General features: G+C 49.5%; 1 protein-coding gene across 1 annotated transcript in view; it reads left to right on the top strand.

Moving 5' to 3' along the window:
* Positions 1 to 230: 230 nt before the first annotated feature.
* LOC115331720 overlaps positions 231 to 20,856 on the top strand; it is a 35,950-nt gene continuing 15,324 nt past the window's right edge. The window contains exon 1 of the mRNA XM_029993947.4: positions 231 to 458. Within this exon, the coding sequence (XP_029849807.2) occupies positions 356 to 458 (103 nt within the window). The 5' untranslated portion in view covers positions 231 to 355. The remainder of the gene's footprint in view (positions 459 to 20,856) is intronic.

The raw sequence follows: 20,856 nt of genomic DNA, 5'->3' as shown, positions 1-20,856 counted from the left end.
TTTCCGAAGGTCACGTATGTCCCGTACAAATGAATGAGACAGAGCACGCGGATAACTCCGATTTCGAGCCACTGTACGAGTACCCCTAGATACGGTATACGCGTGACAGATAAAAATGCTTCGCTCAATCATGACCTACTGAGATCTGCTGCTCGCCGAAAAATATTAATAACACAAAAAAAAAAAAAAGTTGGAATGTGATAAACTCGGAGGAAAGGAAGCCTCGCTGACCAACATTTCGGCGGTGACTCAGCCTCGTGAATAATGCAATACGGAGACGTTCCACTTCAAGGACGTGCGTATCTCCTGCGTTGCCCACTCTGCGGATGGAGAGAAAGAGTCGGCTTGCGTGTCGATGGCCACGTGCACAGCAGATCAATCGACCAGCACGACTGCAATGTCACCGTTCCGCGAGGCGACATACTGTACGCCGCGAGACGGCGAATGTGTGCAAACAGGTAGGTGTCGCCGATGTGCGTCTCGCCTTCGATGGTAGGTGCACGCGGTCGTATATTTGCAGTGACGTCTGCTGTGTTTGCTCATCTTTGCGCCTGCTCGTACGCCGGGCTGTAATTAATCATCTATAAAGCGTTGCCTTCTGAGTCATATGCCTCATATGCACTCTCGCGGCTGTTCCTCGGGAAAATTACGTAAAAAAAGTGATCTTAGTTAAATAACTGCATGAACATTAATGTTTCCCAGAAGAAATATAGATGGCAGCAATAGCATAATAATCAGTACTAATAAGAAACGAGACGTTTTATTCATAAAAAAAATTGTCTTCGTGCAATGTGTTTTATTAATAATTTTTTTTAAGCCTTACATTTCTGCGCACCACACTGAAGAAACGTAATATTCCCGATGACGAATTTCAGTATTTGTTAAAAAATAAATACTGAAATTCGTCGTCTCCTTTATTTTCCAATAACTTTTTGTATTGACCACATTATTAACCTCGGTATAATGTCTAGTGTTATGCAAATATTCTAATTTTCGAATAGTCGTTTCGAATAATACGCTATTCGATATTTGCTTCGAGACGAAATGCGGATATTCGTATTTTTGTTTTAAGTGTTGATCGCGGTGGGTCGAACGCGCTTCTTACCAAGCACCAGTGCACTGCGGAGAAGCAAGACCTGCGGAGCTCGCTTCCGCGAGAGTGCGATCGAGTGAAGATCGACACAGACTGAACACGAGCGTTGCGTCAGCGTTTGGCTGGGCCTCATGTGCAATCAACGCACCGCAGGACGCTCGGAATCGGGCTCGGGTCCAATGGCTGAGTTGGCGCCATCCAACTGTGATGACGTTTCATGGAGGAAGAGTGGGCCGTTCGCAGGCTTTGATTATTCTATGTGATGCCGGTAGGAAGCGCGCTCAATCAGGCTAACCCACCACATGCAATCATCACCTCAATAAATACAAATATTTCCGTTGCGTGCTCAAGAGGAAAGGACACTCTCAGGGCGGGATGGTGCACGCGCGTGCCTGGTGTATTTAAAAAGCAACGGGAACTTTGTGAATTTTGATATCCACAGATCAATAGTATTAAAAAAAACTATAGGTATTATGATTGAGTATACGTTAAGCAGAAATGTCTTGACAACCTGCATTCGTCATTCATGATTGTCTTCTTTTTTCCCCTCAAATTCTAGATTTAAAAAAGAATATTTGCATATAGCAAGAATAATTATTAATATTTTCTATGATTCTGTATAGTTGGACCTTTCTATGTTTAATTCTATGTCGAATGCGTCATTTACTCGCTATCCCAATGTAGGCTATAAACTTTCTGAGGCTACAGTTCACACAGTTTAACTAAAATTAGCTTAGAAATGGACAAGTGGAAGCTTGGGAACAACCTTCAGGAGTTTATCTGGACTTTCTTTTAAATTAAGTTCGGTGCAGTAGTGAAAGGCTCGGAGAAAGTATTTGATATTCGATTGGAATATATTCGGCCAAAATCACCATTAGCTTCGAATTCGCTTCGTACTCAAAATCCACTATTCGCACATGACTAAACTATGTTATCATTCCCGTGTTCGCCGACTCACTGAGGCCAAGAACCTTTACCAACGCTCATGATATCATTGGATCGACGATGAGGCGTGTGTAACACCATTAATATTTAGACGCCACGTGGGTGCTCGCACTACAGTTAAAACAAAATGTCTCGCAATCTCGGCCATCCGTGAGTATCTTCAACTGCTCCGCAAAAAGCGATAGAAAATGTTCATTCGCGTGTAAATGTTTCAATGGATACGACACACGTCGAATTATAGAATTAACTACACAAGTTAGATAAATAATTGAGTAAAATTATTCGCTTTTCATTGAGTTCTTTTTCTGCACTCCAACTTCAGCAAAAACAAAAAACGCGTCGTTGCTTCTTTTTTTTTTTTTTTTTTTTTTTTACGCTTTTAACGCGCTCGTAAAAGTCCCACGACGCTTTTGAGATATTTATGCAGCCTGTAGCAAGACGCCGACGTTCGTAACCATAAGCAAGACGGCAGACGGCAAAGGTTGGAAAGAGCAAAGCCAGCATATCCAGGAAAGACGCCAGTAAACAGCCGGTGCAAACACACGCACGACGGGCGGAAACGGCGGCGCCTGTCGCACTCGTGCGTTCGGTGCTGGTGTCGGCTTGCTCCAAATCAGTCGCTCTAATTTAGGGCAGTCGCAAATAAAACCATTGCCAAGGCTGCTCGAGCCGCATGAGGCGCTATCTTGACGGCGTCCTGCGTGTCTTACCGACGCGCGACCCACTTCGTTTCGGGCAAACCGGCCCTATAGACTAAAGTGTGCTAGAAATCCTGGCTGTGTGCGCGACTGCTGAGCGCGGGCTACTGGCGAGCTTCTACAGTTATTTTGCCACCTACATTCCGCACCATCAATATTGCCGGTCTTAGCAGCCTATTACACTCTAAAAAATGAAAGCCGTTTACAACTCCCAGTAACGACGGATTAGAGCGCAGCTCTTGAGGAGGTGGATGGAAGGGTACTGAGGGATAGGTGACTCCTTGAGGTCGCCGTGACATGGGGGGTCACGTGACCTGGGGGGGGGGGTCACGTGACCTTACGGTTACGCCAACGGCGACGGCAACGCCGACGCCGCTCAAGCCGGAAACGGGCGCCTAAGAGCTGCGCTCTAAAAAAAAGGGACAAAAGGGTGTAGTCTTACACCCTTTTGTCCCATATAGAACACCCCAAAACTTCAGTTCAACGTACAGAGCACTGACGTGGAACTGACAGCCCCAATGTTTACGAGGTGATTGAAAACCGGTGGGATATAACTTATTAAACAACTAAAGTACGTATGAAAGACTTCAGTAATAAAACACAAAGGCTTTGCAGAAGAGCCAAACGAAAAACGATTATTTTAATTTATTTTTGTATTCGTACATTAGCTAGTAGCTGATAGCTAGTGTACGACTATCACGCACATTTGCTATTTAAAAAAAAGTTGTACCATTCGGCTATGAAGCCGCTCGTGAAAGTTGGTACCGTCGGTTCGACGTCACAGCGCTGTACGTCGAACTGAAGTTTTGGGAGTTGTAGAAGGGACAAGGGGTGTTAAAATATACCCTTTTTTTTCTGAGAGTGTAATGCGAGCTCGTTCTGAGGGGTGGCACTCAGTTGGTCGAACGACGTTTTAACGAACGCTCACTTTACCAGCGCCCTCGTCATTCGCTCACACGTCAATTCGCTCAAATGATCTCTGTTCGCTAAAACGTCATTCGCTCATGTGACATCGACCCCGTTCTGAGCATGCGCTCTAAACATCGCCCTCAAATATAGCGCCCAGTGAACAGCCCCTATAGTGCACTGACTGGATGGCAAGGCGTCTCTTTCGGATGGCCATCCTCCAGCACGCACTCTTAGCCTTCGGTCGTGCTTTGGTTACGGGTGCCCGTTCGAAGATCATGAGACGCTCATCGAAGGGCTCGTGCTGAAGACAACTGAAACACTTCCCTGTCGTTTGCTTCGAGCTCTGGATATTCCCTGCTATTCTCAACGTTCGTGTCTCCGAGGATGCTCCTCGGTTTTCATCCGAACGCAACATCTTTTCTCGGCGGACAAAAGAGGCTTTCCGAGCTCATCGTCAAGTCCGGGTGTATATCACATACGCGAATGACGTTTTAGCGAACAGCGGTCATTTGAGAGAATCGATGTTTTAGCGAATTAGTAGGGCGCGTGTCCCCCTCCCCGCTGCTCATTTAAAAAAAAAATGTTAACCCACCTGGTTCACCCGTAAACGCCGCCTCGCGGCGGCCGACTATTCCCTAAAGTGTATTTCGATGAAAACTCGGCGTTCGCTAAAACCTCGTTCGACCAACTGAGTGCCACCCGTCAAGTTCGGCCAGAGTGCACGGTGAACAGAAGTAGCTGTACAACTTGGCCGGCCTCGTGAGTCGTGTCAGACGGGCGCCCCCGTCAGGCACAATGGGCGCCCCGGTGAAGCGGTCCCCTCGGGAGCCGTCAGTGCCTACTGCGCATAAACAAGGGACCCCGGCGCGAGAAACAATCGAAGCGGGATCGCGGAGCCAACAAGCCGCGGAGGGGCTGCGCGAGACGCTTGCACCTTTAGCTGTGACGTCGACTGTCGGCGTTCCCCTCGGAGCCTATTGTCCCGGGACGGCTCGCAGCGCGAACGCAGTACAATGCTGCAGCGCTTCTACATGACTAGCGCCATGGGCGTCCAGTTGCCCGCGGGGCACGCCCGGCAACTGCGTGGGGCACGTTGGAGCACGTCGGCCCTACGCTCATGTCACCTAGACGACGACCACCGACATGGCCCGGAAGGTCGCCCTGACCATCGTTATTGCGCCGCTCGGCATCGAGGTCGCCATGGAGGTCTGCACTCAAGGTCGCGCCTTTGCGTTGACAATCCCGATGATGATGATGATGACTGAACGCGACAACGACGTTCGGGAAGCTGTCTCGCTGGCAGATCCAGGGCCACGGAACTTGCCCGATGGCGTCATTCTGGACGCCAGTCGGGCGAGTGAACGTGCATAACTAAATGCCACGCGACGCGAATGCGGAATGTGGGGGGGAGGCGGAACCTGCGAAGGTTAATCGCGGGTTAATCTTGGAACGGGGGGCAGGAAATGACGACGGAACGAGCCCGCCCTTGGCGTCGAAGGGCATGGAACCACTTTCGGCATTTCATCCGTTTGGAAGCCAGAACATTTGCAAGACACGTATCTACGCGTCGTCATATAGACATATCCGTACGCCGACGTGGACAGCGAGCACTAAACTGAAGCAGCCTTCTTCACTTCATTAAATAACACTAACACTTCATTAAAGAGATTAAATCGCAACGTGTGTACAATCGGTACGCGATGAATAACAATGGTTGAGTAGCGTTTAAAATCGCCCCCGTTTCATCAGTTGGTCGAGTGCGCGCTGTAAAGCCTGCAAATTTAAATTTAAAGTTGACTTTTTACCACGTAAAAATCCGTGTCTGCGCCAACATAAAAAAAAAAAAAGAAATTAACATCGCGCGCCTGATTTATTTTGTTTCTGTGAGTCTTATTCACGGATGGACATTAGTCCCAGTACCATTGGGTGCTGTACAGCGCGTAGTAGAACAAAACAGTTCCGAAATACTGGACTCCGGAAAAGGTTTATCGCAAGAAACAATATAAGAACAGTAAATAACATAGCTGAATGGCGCACGCCTTAGAGAGAAAAAAAAAAAAAAACGCATTTGAAAGAAGAATGCCTCTGAAGAGTGTGACATTGCCCACGTTGAAAGAAAGGTGTGGGTGCCTTAGCCAAGCGAGTGTCCCATCGACCGCGCCTTCAAAGTGCACCGCAAAGGGAGACGCACTGAACCTGCCTCACAAGAAGGTGAGTGCAAGGGCGCGACGACGTGACCATACAGGGACGCTCCTTGTTCCCACCCTCCGGAACAGAGCCCTTCGCCATCGTCACGTCTTTCGTTTTCGCCTCGTTCGACGACGGAAACAAAGCCGCCAAGACAACGCCTGCCGCGTCATCGACTCGCCCGAGTCGCCTGGAGACTTTGGCAAGGTGCCGTAACGTAAACCGAAATCAGGTACGCCACGTGAGCAACGAGGCGTGCTGCTGCGCCATCGCGCACGACTTCACGAAGATAAGCTGACATCATGCAAGAGTTACGTGGCTATCATGGCCGCTATCTTATCCGTGGTTCCGGGAAAGCTGGACAAAGAGGGAACGCTATCACTCTCTTCAGGAAGGCGGTCAGGAACCGAGTCCCCCGGGAGGTCACTCGGGGTGGCACGAGAGTCAAGTCATTTCACGGCACAACAGTATAGTTCCTCTATTTGAGATATGCACGCTCTGGGGCCCAAGCAGTATATATAAGCCTGTAGCTCTCAAGTTTGAGCAGCGGCCGTGGCGAGCAAAAGCGAATATGTTTAGGTCGCATTTCGGTTGTGCGTCATACGTTCTCTCACATTGCTCCCGGGCGCCAAAATTTCATTGGTTGATATAAATTTTCGAGAAATAACAAGAACAAAATAACAGCCAGAAAAGCATCCTTATCCTTTTGATAAGACACTCAAAGCGCGAACTGCACTTTTCTGTTGTTCATTAAAAACAAATTTTAGTCATTTCATACGCTCTGTTACCACGCGTAGACAGGTTCTGACACACGCTCGGAAACGACCGTATAGTAAAACGGTAAAACAGTGAAGCGCCATTTTATGCTCGATACAAGCCATGATTAAGGACGCGCTCGACCGTAGCTGCTTGTCGTCCCCACCATTAGCATAACACTATATTGTCTGGCATGGGCAGAAGACAGAAGGGTTTTTGCCCGGCGAGTAGCCATACGTCGATGGTGGTTACAGACTGTCCCTGAGGCCTGCGTCCTGGAGGAAACCCAGCAGGGCCTTGAGAGTTTTAGGAAACTTCTTCCGCACGCCGTTCGGGAACAAAGACGTAGTGTGACGACACGAGCGCCCGCTCGCAGACTTTGGTTAGTCTATTCTACGATGCCTGGAAGGCGTGTCCGACTGGTGTGTTTACCGCATCCAAAAAAGTGGTCCCTCGATTTCCGTCTGATGACGTCATAGAAGTGTCATGCTGTCGCCGGTGCGATCCTGGCGGTGTCGTAGTGGCAGACCCCTGTTGTGTTGCAGGCAGAGCCATACGGGTTGCAGGCAGCTCTCCAGCTTGACAGGCCACGGAAGCTTCGGCAGCCATGAGTTGGGACGCCGCGACGACAGCGACACTCGCTTCCGCTCGTGCTTTTCGCCAGCATTTCAAAGACCAACCGCCAGGATCGTGACATCCGACAGTAGAGCATAGCAGAACACTCCGGCTTCTGTGGCGTGATTTGTTGCCACTTCGGGACCACTTTTGATGAATGGGCGGGATAGGATGATAAACACACCGGTCTGAGACGCGCTCCATGGTACCATATCTCTGCTCCGTGAGTTGAGTACGCTGGGCATGCTGTCGTGTGATTTGCCGTCTCCATCTCGTTGCGTTTGGGGCAAGTCAGGTTTAGTCCTCTCTGTATCTTGTGGAGGAACGATGTTAGTTCGGAGTCGACGCAGGAGAGTTGCTTGCCTTCGCTCGTGACGACCCCACCGCTCTTCGCATCTGACTTTGCGCGGGTCTGTCGGTGGGCATACAGTTGGAGGAGCCTGATGGGCCGTTGTTGCCAGGCTGTCAGCCTTCTCGTTCCTCTTCACTCCGACATGCATGCCCTGGTATACCAACTGGAAACGTACTGTAGTGCCCTTTTCTTTTTTTCTCTAGGGAGCCGAGAACATTCTTTGCGGAAGTAATTAGTGGGTCGCTGTAATTTACGTTCCCCAACCCCCGCAGAGTGCACCTGGAATATGTGAAGGACGACAATCTGCCGTGGTGGCAGCCCCGTGGCTGCGTGAAGGATTCTCCTGACGGCCACATATGTTGGTGCTAAAAAAAATTTGTTGGCGCAATAAACTGCCGGTGTCGCACCAGCGACGTTTCTTCTGCTGACTCGAGCCCACGAAGTGAGCGTGGCACAGGGGGCATACCTGGTTGGCTCAGACAGTATTCAGCTGTTACATCACTGTCGGGCGTGAACAGAGGCATTTGTGTTCCATCGGTGGCCTCGTGTATTTATAAGGAGCGTGTGCGCTTGGGCATGCAGCAGCATAAACAAACAATCAACTGACTTTCCCCTGTGCTTATGGTTTCGTGTGACCCATTGCACACACACACACACATACACAGAAACGCTGACTTTTGTTGGGGGAAACGGCGGAGAGGGAACCTACGCACTATACGGGTCGTCGTCAACTCCACGCGACAGTTTTATGGGCCATTATATTTCTGCTCGTTTATGACGCGGTGCTCGAAGCAGCCTGTGCACTTCTTGATACGAAAGAAGAGCACATTGCCTTCACAGAGGCTGTCAAATCTTCCCCCCCAGACTGATCGTGCAAAGTGAGCCCTGACCAGTGGCGTATAGCGGGGACTTGGCGCAGTCACGTTTTCCATGAATTTATTTTCTTTCCCTGGCTAGCACACATCGCTTACTGCAGCCTTGGGCGACCGTGTTAGAAGCACAAATCTAGTTACATCGCCTTTCTTCCACGCTATCTTTTTGCGGGATGATAGAAATGTAGCGGGTAAGTATAAAGGGCCGCCCAGACTAGCGAGAAAACGCGCGTGGCACGCCGATCGCGGCAAGTAACAAAATGTCGCCGAAGCACAGTCAGCGCCACGAGCACGTGCAGAGACACGCCCTTTATCTTGCCGCTTAACCGATTTATCGGCGCGCCGGGCGCGTTTTCTCGCTAGTGTGGGCGGCCCTTAAGAGTTGTTAAAAAAAAAATGAATAAGGGAATTAGATTATAATTTTTGTTTTCAAAAACTTAATGAATTAATTTATAAATTATAAGAAGTAAGGTAATTCTTGCGTTATTTGTAACAAATCACTTCCATACCTGGTGTTAATCGCTGGAAAGACGTACGGACTCAGATTGGGCTTCAGTAACGCGCCGCGTTAAACCGACTTGAGCCGTTGTTGATTGACAAGTACGAGGAGGAAAACTATACACCTCGTATCCTGCGGGTCAATCTCCCGCACCGCAGGACGTCTCCACATTCTCTAGCGTCTTCTATTTAAAGTGTTCGAATTCATATCTACATAGCGTCAGTTTCATAACCGAAAAGCACCGCGCCCTGACATGGAACCGTGCGACTGGCAACGTTTTTCGCTGATGACGGAGCTGATGACGGGGACCTCACACAAGCTGAAACAAAGCAGCGAACCGCAGCTAGAGACCCTTTTTACAAGGGCACCGTCGTCTTGAATTTTGTCAGTTTTAGTATGAGAGAAAACATTGTTTTGCCGTCGCCGCGCCAATAGAAGACATTCGGGATATAAGCGTAACCTTCCCGCATTCTCGTTTTGCCTCCCCTCTTTTTTTATTCCTTTTTTTTTTTTTTTTTACTATTTACACGTTGAATTATCTTATTATTTTTTCGTCACCCATATCGGATACGCCTATTAGGTGGCCATAGGTAGTTCCCTTCTGACATACATTGTGAAAAAGGAGACATATATGATAACATCTCCGTCCATTTCCACTTCTGTATATCTCCTCCAACAATCATTGAGTCGGTGAGTATGTGCACAGAACAAGTGAAGGTTGAATCGCGTCTCGGTGAGCAGGGTGCGTCCACGCCGTAGAATAAGAGAAAGCACAAGGGAAAAGAAAGCCTCGCAGCGTATATACGCGGCCGGCTGCTGCCAACGAACGACGACGTATACGACGACGTCACGTGGTGCTTCCATGAAAGTCGGTGCTCTGTGAGACCCTCGCTATTAAAGGGTCAGAACTTGTTATACTCAAGAGACCCCCTCCGGCCCCGAGCGCTATTTGTTGACCCTGGCTGGCCGGGCGGGCGGGTATTTCGGTGATGCAGCTCGCCGCCGTTCCCGACTCGGGCATGGAGAAAACGCAGGCTGTCAGTCCGTCCGCCACACAGGAGGGCCACTAACTCGAATCAAATTGGATCACCCTCAGCTTGACGTTGTCACTCGCTCCGGGGTATTAAGCGCTCTCGAACTGTATAAGCGGTGACGGTGAGATTCGCCCACGAGAACCCCTTTCCGTCGACGCGTTCCCGGTTTTCTCCCTCGCGACCCGCCGTCCCCAAATCGTCGCGATTCCGAAACGGTCGTACAGCTTGCGCCGCGATAGCAGATACGTAAAATACAACCCCGTGTCAGAGTCCCAACGGGCATATTGGGACGCACGAATTTCGGGGAACTGTTTTCCGAAATAGCCGCAGAGTCGAAATAACCTCGTCCACGAATCGCATATTCGTACACTATAATTATTATTATTTCTTTTTGTGCTTTTATTGCCACTTCGTCTAAATGACGATAGTGGGGAACCGGTGACAGCTGGTTGGAATTTTGGTCTCTCATGTTTCCCTTTTTTTTCTTTTTTAGATTCTAGGTTTTGACAACGATTAGCCGCGAACCGACGCGGTGAAAGAAGATCCCGTTGTTTACCCGCCGAGAATACATGCTCGTGTATGCGCGTTCCGCGCTGCCACGCTCCTCTCTCTCGCGAAGCTTCGCAGACAAAAGTAGCGCTTCACTCAAGGATACGAACTTTAACGCTGAGTTACCCGCGGGGCATCGCGATAAGATTCCGTCGGGTTGTCCGCGGGACCGGGCAGATCAGACAGTGCTATTTGATGCTCATGTCACTGACTGGCTGGGTGAGAATGGCAGGGCCTTTCTTTCGAGCGGCCGGCCTCTAGCACGACGCGTGCTCGGGCTGCGCGTGCACGTTCGAGGCTCACGACGAGACACGCCAATTGCGTTCTCGAGGGAGGGGAGGCGCGGGACAATCGGCGTTCTGGCATCATCGCAATCCCTGTGCAAGAAGCAGATGACACTTGCGCTCCGCATAGCATGCCTTCGCCTCCACCGCACTCGTCGAACGCGTTCGAACGCGAACGCCATTAAACGCCAGACGCTGGCATTCCGCGTTCTAGCGCATTCGACGAGTGCAGCGGAGACAAAGCCACTAATCATTCCAAGTCAGAGCTCCGTGTTCTGACGTCGCCTCTCGCCTCCTCCTCTCCCTCAGTTTCTGCCCGCACAGGAAGTTCCAAGCGATTCGACGACTCTTTAAAAAAAAAGGTTGTGTCGATGTTTCTTTTCTTTTATTTTTCTTTCTTCTTTCAAGCCCCACAAGGTAAGTCACACACTGCACAACAGCCTCATTCATAGTCGCCTTTTTGATAAGTTTTTTTCTTATTTTTTTCTTTAGAGCAGAGAGGAGACCCCGTTCGCAACCCGTTTTCCCGTCCGTTGTGGAGCGCCTCCCACTGCGCAACAACACATGCCTTCCGAGCGGCAGACTGAGGGATTTCCCGGCCTCTTTACGTTGCCTATATAATGAAACTAACGAGAAAGAAGCGTATCAAAGCGCCGCCCCGTTGGAATGCCTCGGCGCCTCCGCGAAAACAAGCTGACCTAATGGGGGAGGGGGGGCTCGACGAATCATGAATTCGCCAGAGCCGTTGTGGAATGACGCGCCATCGCAATCCGAATAACAGAACGGAGTGTCCAGAAGCTTGTCTCTCCCTCGAAAACAGATCGCGCGAGTGGCATTGAACTTTCAGTTCGTGCATACGGGCTTCGAGTCAAAAAGAGCCGAAGGAAAAATTCAAGACGGCGAGCGAGCCATGGCGGGGAAAGTGCCGCGGCCGAAGGTCACGGCGAAGTATGAGCAGCGGCACTGCAGGGTTACCTAACAGGCACCACGTTCAGCCCAGTGAACTCCGCTGTTCTTCCTCGGAGGAGCACGGGGCAGATATGGGATGGCGCCGGCACAACGCGGACCCCGCCCGGGTTCGCGGAGGTGAGCGGGTTGTGCTGCGCCGCAGTGACCATCGATCTATTAATTGGCGAGCCGATGTACAGCCTATGGTCATTTACGCGTTGGACAGAAGGATTCATGAACGAGGGCTCGGACGTGCAGCCACACATGCTCCGGACGTCGATGAGCTCCCGATATCACCCTGCCTAGCTCAGATGGTAACTAACCCTAAATAAACGTCAAATATACCCTTTCAAATCTGAAACATATTAAAAAAAAAAAAAAAAGAGAGATTTTATAGAAAGCCAAGAGAAGTACAGAAACAGCCTATGGCTTTTGAAGCATAAGCGCTTAGGCAGGAGTTCTGAAGTACGGACTGAAAATAGTTTGAGGGTGCGAATCAGCCTGTCATGGGAGCCTGCAGGCCCACCGGACACTGAGGGCTAGGTGGCGCAAGCTACCGCCCGTTACAAAGGGTATAGCCATTAGCATCCATCCATCCATCTATCCATCCATCCATCCAACGGTGTTCAGGGCAGACAGGATGACGGAGAGTGTTTGAAGCACGTTTGCCTTATGCTTCGAACGTATCTGCAGACAGGTTTTGTGTGCGGCCAATGAGAAGAAACGCGCCCCAACTGCAGACTGTCTCTTGTACGATGCGTTAGCAGGGTGACTGCGGCCTAAGGGTGTCGCTGGAACACCAGCCCTTGGAGTGTTACGGCAACACCCTTGGGAAAGCCTCCTATAGATATATTTCTTTATGAGCAACAGGTCCACGAGAAACCCAAACAATGTTCACGTTCGCAGTAACAACGACTATACAGACGCAAGGAAGCAAGCACAAGGTCTGAAGCGTGCCTCTGTTGACTATACTCCACCGCCTCGTGTATAGTGTACTCGATGACTGAAAGACGCTCATTCGCGGTGACCGCCCCCGTAATTACGACGGTTACAAGTGTTTTGCTTCGGTCCCGTCAATATTTCACAGAATGCATACTATCTCGAAGTTCATGGAATAGATCTCCAAGTGAAAAGCATTGGGACATGCAATAGTTATTCGGCGAAGTCTCTAAAACAACCTCCGCTAAAGCTGTTTGAAGCAGGTATTTTGTCACTTCTCCGCAGTTCACCGCAACATCATTTTATATACCCTTCATATACCCTTCAGAAAATTAAGGATGTGGCGCTGAAGAGCACCCTATAGTTCATCATTATAAAAGGTGTATTACTCGAAATAAGGATGCTGTGTAGCCATGTGCGTCAGTAGTAATAATAAGTAATAAGTACCGGGGTAGAACATGTGCGTAAGTAGTAAATAGTAATAATAAGTACCGGGATAGAACATGTATGCTACAATTTTTTTTTTTATTTTTTTTTTTAAGAATTTAAAAAAGCGCTATATTTAGGTTGCGAGACTCCTTTGGATTATCGCGACGTGCTTCTATTTCGTGCTTCTGCTTCGGAACGACGTGCCGAAATAGAAGCATGTTTCAGAATCGCTCCTCACTCAGATTGAGTCTCAAGACGTGAATACGGCGCTATTTTTAAGGTTAATTTTGTGACAATGGTGTCTCCAATCCAAACGGAACTTTAAAAAAAAAAATAGTTGTTGGGTTAAAAATAACAAAAGGTCGCTTGGGAGTTCACTGTCCCTGTATGTAAATAACAAAGCAGACGTAATCTGAAGTTAGCCCGCATGCCAAATATCCAACTTTTAGTAAAAAAAAAAAAATCTATATGGGTTTTGCACAGCACTATCTTCATTATTTTCATCAACAGCACGTGCTGGAGTTGTCCCCCAACGTCTTTTTCGACACTCAATTGGCGGGAATAAAGTTATATTATATTATTACCGATATACAGCACATTATACTGCAACTTCGTAGCTAGTCAAAAAAAAAAAAAAAAGATTTGAAGGACAATGTTTCGTTTCGTGAAAAGGTTAAATGTTGACTCTAGTTTTTATAGTGAAAAAAAAAAGTAATCACCCTGACGTCCCGTTTTGCAGCCTCTATTCAAAGACTAAAATAAAGTCTGAGTCGTGGTAGGGTATTCGTGAACTTTTCAACAGAATGTCTAGCCTTTATGACCACTTCAGATCTATCCTCTTTCTCTCCGATGAAAGTGAGCATTTCAACATAAAACAATATAGGGTGTTCCAAGTCACCAGACTCGATCTAAAATGTACCGTAAAAATCGACGCCTGCACGTTGCCATCTAAACTTTTCGTCAAAGGTGTATTTCACAGGTCGGTTTTTTCTTGTAAAATTAGAAAGCTTAGCTCTCTTTATGTTTAAAATAGAGCCAAGAAACTTGCCAGAGTCTACGGCGGGCGGCGACGCAGACGACTGAGTCCAGTAGCGGGGTGTGTTTGGTGCTCGTATTGATAGATAGCGCTACCTCTTTATCGAGACTGCCCGCGACCAATGAACATAATCTTCTTGTAATGTATACCTTTGGTTAAAAAATAAATGCGGACAATAAAAGCAAAACATAAGAGGCAAAACACACACACACACACACACACACACACACACACACACACACACACACACACACACACACACACACACACACAAAAAAAAAAAAACGCATCTGCATAACGACGGCGCTTTTGCTGCCAACAGATTTCGTCTGCGTGTTGTCTGCTTTATTTCTCTGGTCGGAAACACCTCCGGACGCTGCTCCCGACGCCATCTATCATTACGGGCGCCAAACACACCTAGACTCGACTCGGTCGTCTGCGTCGCCGTCCGCCGTTGACCCTGGCAAGTTTCTTGGCCCTATTTTTTACAGAAAGAGAGGTACGCTTAGTAATTTTACAAGAAAAAACCGACCCGTGAAATGCATCTTGGATGAAAAGTTTAGATTGCTACGTGCAGGCGTCGATTTTTACGGTCAATTTTAGATCGAGCCTGGTGCCTTGATACACCCTGTATATATATATATAACGTCCTGGTGCTTTTTTGCACGCCATGCACTTTATTTTTCTTTTACTTTTTCGCTTCACCGAAAAAGAATGTTGACGAGCATTTAGGATCGGGTTAACCTCCCTATAATTGCGAGCTGCTTCGCCTACTACGACAAAGCCAGTTCGTGCGACAACTTGGCCACCCGCACGTACGAGCAACGGGACCGGATCGAACTCCAGGAACGCAAACCAAGCGAGCCCCGCTTCTCCCCGATTGATCAAAACAGTCTCGCGGACCGTGCGGCCTCGTCGTCAACGTGACGTCAGCTCTAGGTTCCCGCGGGAGCTGTTTATTTCGGCCGCGAACTTGCGCCACTCCCCGCTCCCCTAAAACCAGCTTCCTTCCGCTCGAGATACACGAAGACACCTCGTGTTTCTTTTCTTTTTTGTTTTCCTTTTTTCTTAGCGGCCACTGCCACTGACACCCAGCGACAACAGCGAACTTTTTTTACGACCGTTCCCAAGGCGCCGAAAAGGAAAACGAGAGAGAAGTACCGGAGATGAGCGTCGCTCGGCTGTGTTTTATTTACCGCCGGCTCGGCGACCTCCGAGCGGGCCGACGCACTCGATGCGCGCGAAGCAGCAGCCGAAAGTCGGTCGAGCGGCTGCTGCTCACGGCTTCGGCGGCTGCGATTCGGGAGCGGGCAGCCTTCCGGAACCTGTTTCCGCCGCGCTGCGCGTGCAGCCAGACAGACGGCCAGGCAGCGGGAGGGCGGCGGCAAAGCCTGCGTACGTGATCGCCGTCACGCGTCAACTCTGCGCTTTCGGTTTTGCTTTGCGGCCCCTGGCACGGGCGCCACGCGGCGCGCAAGCGCCGCCGTTCCATATAACGGGACCGCCGACTGAGCGAGCCTCCGCGCGAGCCCGCTCGGCAAGGTCAGAGCCTCCGCTTTTGTTTAGAAAGCGGTTTAGCTCCTGTGCGAGGGTGTCAGAACTTTGTGCGTTCGAGAACAATGCTTCTCGGTGGCGTCATCGTCAAGGGGACTCTGATGGTACGGTTTGCCGGCTTTGTCGCGCGTGTCGCCAACCCTGTTCGTGCGCGGAAACAGCGAAAAAGCTGCCAAGACGGGACCTATATTTGTGTTCGACCCGACTCCGTAGGGTTACGTTCATCTTCGCGAACGGTGCGTTTACTGGCGGTGAGCCGCGTTTTTCCGCGGAAAGCGAGTTTTCGCCGAGGAGACTCGAACTGGAAGGAACACGCGGGCACGGTGAGGTGTTATGTTTGCGAGTCTGATAGGAGCTACCATCAATGTCCGGGTCCACTGTTTGGGGGTCATGCGCAGTAAATATGTTTACACCGTTCCGGTTGCCCTTTGGTGTTCCCCAACGGGTCCATATCACAAGAGCGAATGACATTTTAGCGAACGGCGACATTTGAGCGAATGGTCGTTTTAGCGAATAACGGGGGCGCGCGTCAACCCATCCGCCGCGCTGCGCTTTACGCCGCTTCGCGGCGACAGTCTACGGCAACTCATTACAAAAATGTGAACTCACTTGGCCCACCCGAAAACGCCGCTTCGCGGCGTCCGACTATTCGCTGAAGTGTCGTTCGATGAAACGTGGGCGTTCGCTAAAACGTCATTCGATCAAGTGAGTGCCTCCCTTCCCCAACACCCTGCATGGCGTTCCAGTAGCACCCTTCACATGTCACGCTCATGATCGGAGAACGATTCTGGAGAGACTTTTAGGGACCTTACAGTTTACATGGAACGCAAACCACGTGCAGTTGACGCACCGAGACACCGCGAAGCAGGTACGAAACCGGAATCACGAACCCGTTGTCTGCTCTTCCGCGTTACCCGGCACTTGAAAAGGCAATAATTTCGCCGGGAATAACCTCGGTAATTTATAAAAAATACACCTTTTTTTTTTTTTTTTTTTTTTTCCTTTCTCGTCAATATTCCACACGAAACTTTATTTTTCGAGGTTCGTAGTGGCCGTATCTTCTAATAAAAAGCGCTGGTACAGGCGAAAGTGTTGGCCGCAGTCCAGCTAAAACAAACTTCTTGGTTCCAAGACGGATGTGCAGCCGCTTCCCCGCACTTCAATGGAGCACCGTTACAACTATTCTACATCCCTACACTGCTTAAAAAAAAAAAAAAAAAAAAAGTGTATTAGTTACAGGGGTGCTGAAAGGGTGTAAGTCGTTAAAACACCCTTTTTACACCCTTAAGGGTGTGCAAATTTACCTGAGAGTGTTCTATCAAATTCGTTTGAACGAAGCACCGAGTCATGCACGGTGACGAACGATTTGTTTTTGTTCTCGACCGCGGTACGGGTTTCGATTTCGCATTAGTTCGGAACAACAACTTGAGCATCGTGCCAGCGACTTCGCACAGCGCAGTCGGGAAGCGGCGCAGTGGCTACAAGGTGATTCGTCACAACGGCGTTCGCTAAGCTGATATGGATCCGCTCAGGGTGCCAAAAATATCCGGGTCGGGCGCCTCGGCCGACTCACTAACTGCACGGGCTCGCTGATAGCGTAATCGCGGCTCGAGTCACGTTTTCCGACGTTCGCGTGATCGAGCCGCCGAGGACACGGGTGGCGGCCCCCTCGCACCTCCGACCCCCGGCCCGCAATCGGAGACGTCGGCCGACCCTGTTGCCCGGGCCCTCCAAGGCCGCCCGTGCCGATGTGGAGCGAATCAATAAAACAACGACCGTTTCCGAAGAGGCTATTTTGCTCCACCGAATCGCACTCGAGCGCGGGCTGACGCAAGCGTGGCCCGAGGCGCCGCCGAGGAGCTAATGTAATCTCGCGAGGCGCCCCGCAGGTGGACGCGGCAGCGCCGGAGAAAAACAGGCGACGCCGATAAGCAAGGGTTGCCGAAGGAAAGCGAGAATTCCAGGCCCAGCGCAAGGCCCGGGCGGCGCTGATCTCGCGGGCGTCAAGCACCGTCTTCTTGACAGCCTGCCAGCCTCGGAGAAATAACAGCGAGCAGATTGTTTACTCGCGCAAGCGGCGGATGCACGACACTGGGGTGACCGTCGGCCGCGTGCGTTCGGGCGTGCGCCAAACGGAAGCGCTTTGACGCGCAGCTTCTCGCCGCGCGCGCAATGGGAGACGACCTTGGCCGTCGAATTGCAACGAAACCGCCATTGCGCGCGCGTTTCCGGCAGTCGAGGAGGCGAGCTAACGTTTCGGCGGACATCTGCCGCAAAGCGCCCGCGGCCGGCTTCCGGAACCGCGCAGTTCCCTCGCGACCCGAAAAAAAGCGAAACAAGGCGACCCCTCGGCCGTGATCGCAGCGCACGGCGTCCGCACGCCATTTTGTGCGTGCGGTGCGTACCTGCGTGACGCAAGGTCGCGCTGGCTGCTTGCCGAAGCATGCACGCGCAAATCCCCAGAGCATCTCCGCTGTTGTCCACTCCGTGCGAGGAAAAATAGCCTACGCCGGGACGCTTAGATAAAAGCCAGCCACGGCGGTCAAGACGTCGGCCGCGAGGCCGCGGTCCAAACACGCCAGTGCCCGCCGCCGCACCCTATTGTCCGCATCTGCACGCCAGTTGACGGGGGGTAAACATCCTGCTTCGCAAAACCCCGGCAGAATTTCAAACGCCCAGACCTTCGCCATTTTTTGTTTGCTCTTTCCAGATTATATCATTCCACCCTTTCTATTGATTTCGCTTTTCTTCTTGCTTTGCTCTTTCCTCGTATGTGTTCTCTCGGAGGCCCGGCGGCCTTCGTGGCGTCCTCAACTTGCAGACTCCTTATCTATCGCTTTCGAGATCTTCGTCGTGAGTCACCAGAGAGGCGCAATGTTTTCTCCAAATCTACGACCTCTTCCGAAGGCTCTCCGCAAAGCGTGCCTTTGATCGCGTAATGGCTCCCGACAGCCTGAATAGAGGACGGACAACGAAGTCCCGTCGGAGCCGCCGACGCATCCCCGGGGAGCCTCGGCGGCGGGTGGGATGGTTCGCGATCGTCGCTGTTAGGTTAGCTTGCGCGCTATCGCGCGCGCGAGACCCGACATACGTGCGTGCGGACACGTCCGCTCGCGGAAAGTTCCCTTCCGGTGAACCGTCGCCATTGGCTACAGAAGCCGCCTTCGATCTGTTTGCAAAGCTGTCGGGAAGAACGGACGCCCAGTTTTTTCCCGCCGCTCTGGCGCAAGCCATGCAGTGGTCGGTGGCACGAGCCAACGCGACGCCGCGGTCGGCTTGGCCAACGTCGCAGTAAAACAGGCCAATCTGACACCAGGCTCTTCTATTGATTTCTCGTTGCTGCTGCTGCTGCTGCTGTTATTATTGTCGCTGATGATGTTGTTAATGCGTCTTGCCCCTTTCGTGTTGCCGTATGCTCCTGTTCTTCGGGATTGGTTTTTTGTTCTGTGGACAGTTGCGTAAAACGCACAGAAACTTTGTACTCAAGGGAAGTTTGGGTCAGTTGGGAAAGCGAGTTGTGGTTTCATCAGAGAGGGTGCCAGACGAATGAACGTATGCATATTCGAAAGAGGTCCCTCGGCTGTTTTAAACGTGCATGCATAGCCTACATGCATTCTTTATCCGCTGCGCTCCTGAACGGCACTTTAAGTTGCTCCTTTTAACAGTGCACATAAATAAAAAAAAAAAAAAAAAAAACATTTAAGTAAGTCGCAGATTTTGCATACAAGACATCGACAGAATGTTTGCACGAATTGGAATAAAATACCACTGCGCATAATGGAAATAAGTTTGCAACTTGCGCTTTTCCCCTTTTACGTAGAGAATTGAGATGTTGTTGGTGTATTTTATATTCCAGATACGTTATCTTATCAAGACATGCACGTTTCAAATTCGAAAAGCTTAACTTCTTTCCCCGACAGCCAAATCTTCTAAGAACTACTTCGCACAGCGTATGAACAATGCGCAAAACTTCATTTTTTTTTTGTTTTTTTTTTGTTTTTTTGAAGTGAAAACGAGTTTATTGTTAAAGTTCTAACGAAACTAGCTGCGCCGACAGTGGAGCCTCAAGAAATCTGTGTCACCGGATTCGTTCAATAAGCCCTTTCAAAAATAGTCCGCTATATATGATCGAATACACTAAATATTCTAGAAACCACGGATAAATTCCGTAAGTTAGCTAATCATATGACCAGCTTTATTATTAATGCTGATTTCAGTGATGCATCGAAGTATCGACGATACAGTATCGAGTATCTGTATAGGAAAATCCCTATCGCTTTTGTATCTTGTATCTGTATCGGAAATGCAATTTTACAGGGTATCGGGTATCGGTATCGAAGATACTTTTTTGAAGTATCGTGCCCAGCTCTAGGAGCATTCAGCTATATCCGAAAGCCGTAGCTGCTTTTTTTCCGAAGAAAAAAAAAAAATTCGAAGCTCGAAGCGTTTGCACAGCCGTCGATTTCACACCGAAGGATACACATAGTAATATTTTTTTCTACTTATATTATGAAAGGTTCCGACGTGTACACAGAATATTAAAAATTACAAACAAAAAACCTGCTAAAAAAGTTTTAGAGACACATTTACAATTTACCGACAAACTACTTCATATAAAACGACATAAGATATCTCCGCATGATAATATTTACATTAATTTTACGAATATACAAGAAACTCTGCTTAGCCATTATTGTAGTTCTGTTATTAATGCAGAAACGCAGCTCATTTTTCTAAATATGACAAAATGGCACATCAATATTAAAAAAAAAAGAAAGAACTCAACTTTTTTTTAAACATTTCCTTAACCGTTTACAGTGACCTGGACTAACTTGTGATGGCAAGACAATGAGGAATATATGACCTCCTGCAACAAATCTTCACTCAAATTCAGCTAGCTTGTCTTCGTTATAGGGGCTTTGCCGCACGACGCCGGCTCAAAAGATACATTTTCTAGAACCGACAAATGCTGTACAGCGGTGCTGTTCTACCGTACGGTGTAAGAAGTTAGGGGGTCCTTAGTTTAGCTCTATATTTGTATTTCCTTACGTTGCCTCCTAAACCCCCCCCCCCCTTTTTTTTTTTTTTCTAAGCACGTTTAAATTGACTGATTTTATGGAGCGCACTAAAAGGCTGCGCATGCCTTATATCTCTATA

The sequence above is a fragment of the Ixodes scapularis genome, unplaced genomic scaffold (genome assembly GCF_016920785.2).
Source record: "Ixodes scapularis isolate PalLabHiFi unplaced genomic scaffold, ASM1692078v2 PGA_scaffold9__187_contigs__length_104089568, whole genome shotgun sequence".
NCBI classification, from domain to species: domain Eukaryota; kingdom Metazoa; phylum Arthropoda; class Arachnida; order Ixodida; family Ixodidae; genus Ixodes; species Ixodes scapularis.
The sequence above is the reverse complement of the archived record's forward strand: the minus strand, read 5'-3'. Positions and strand labels throughout refer to the sequence as shown.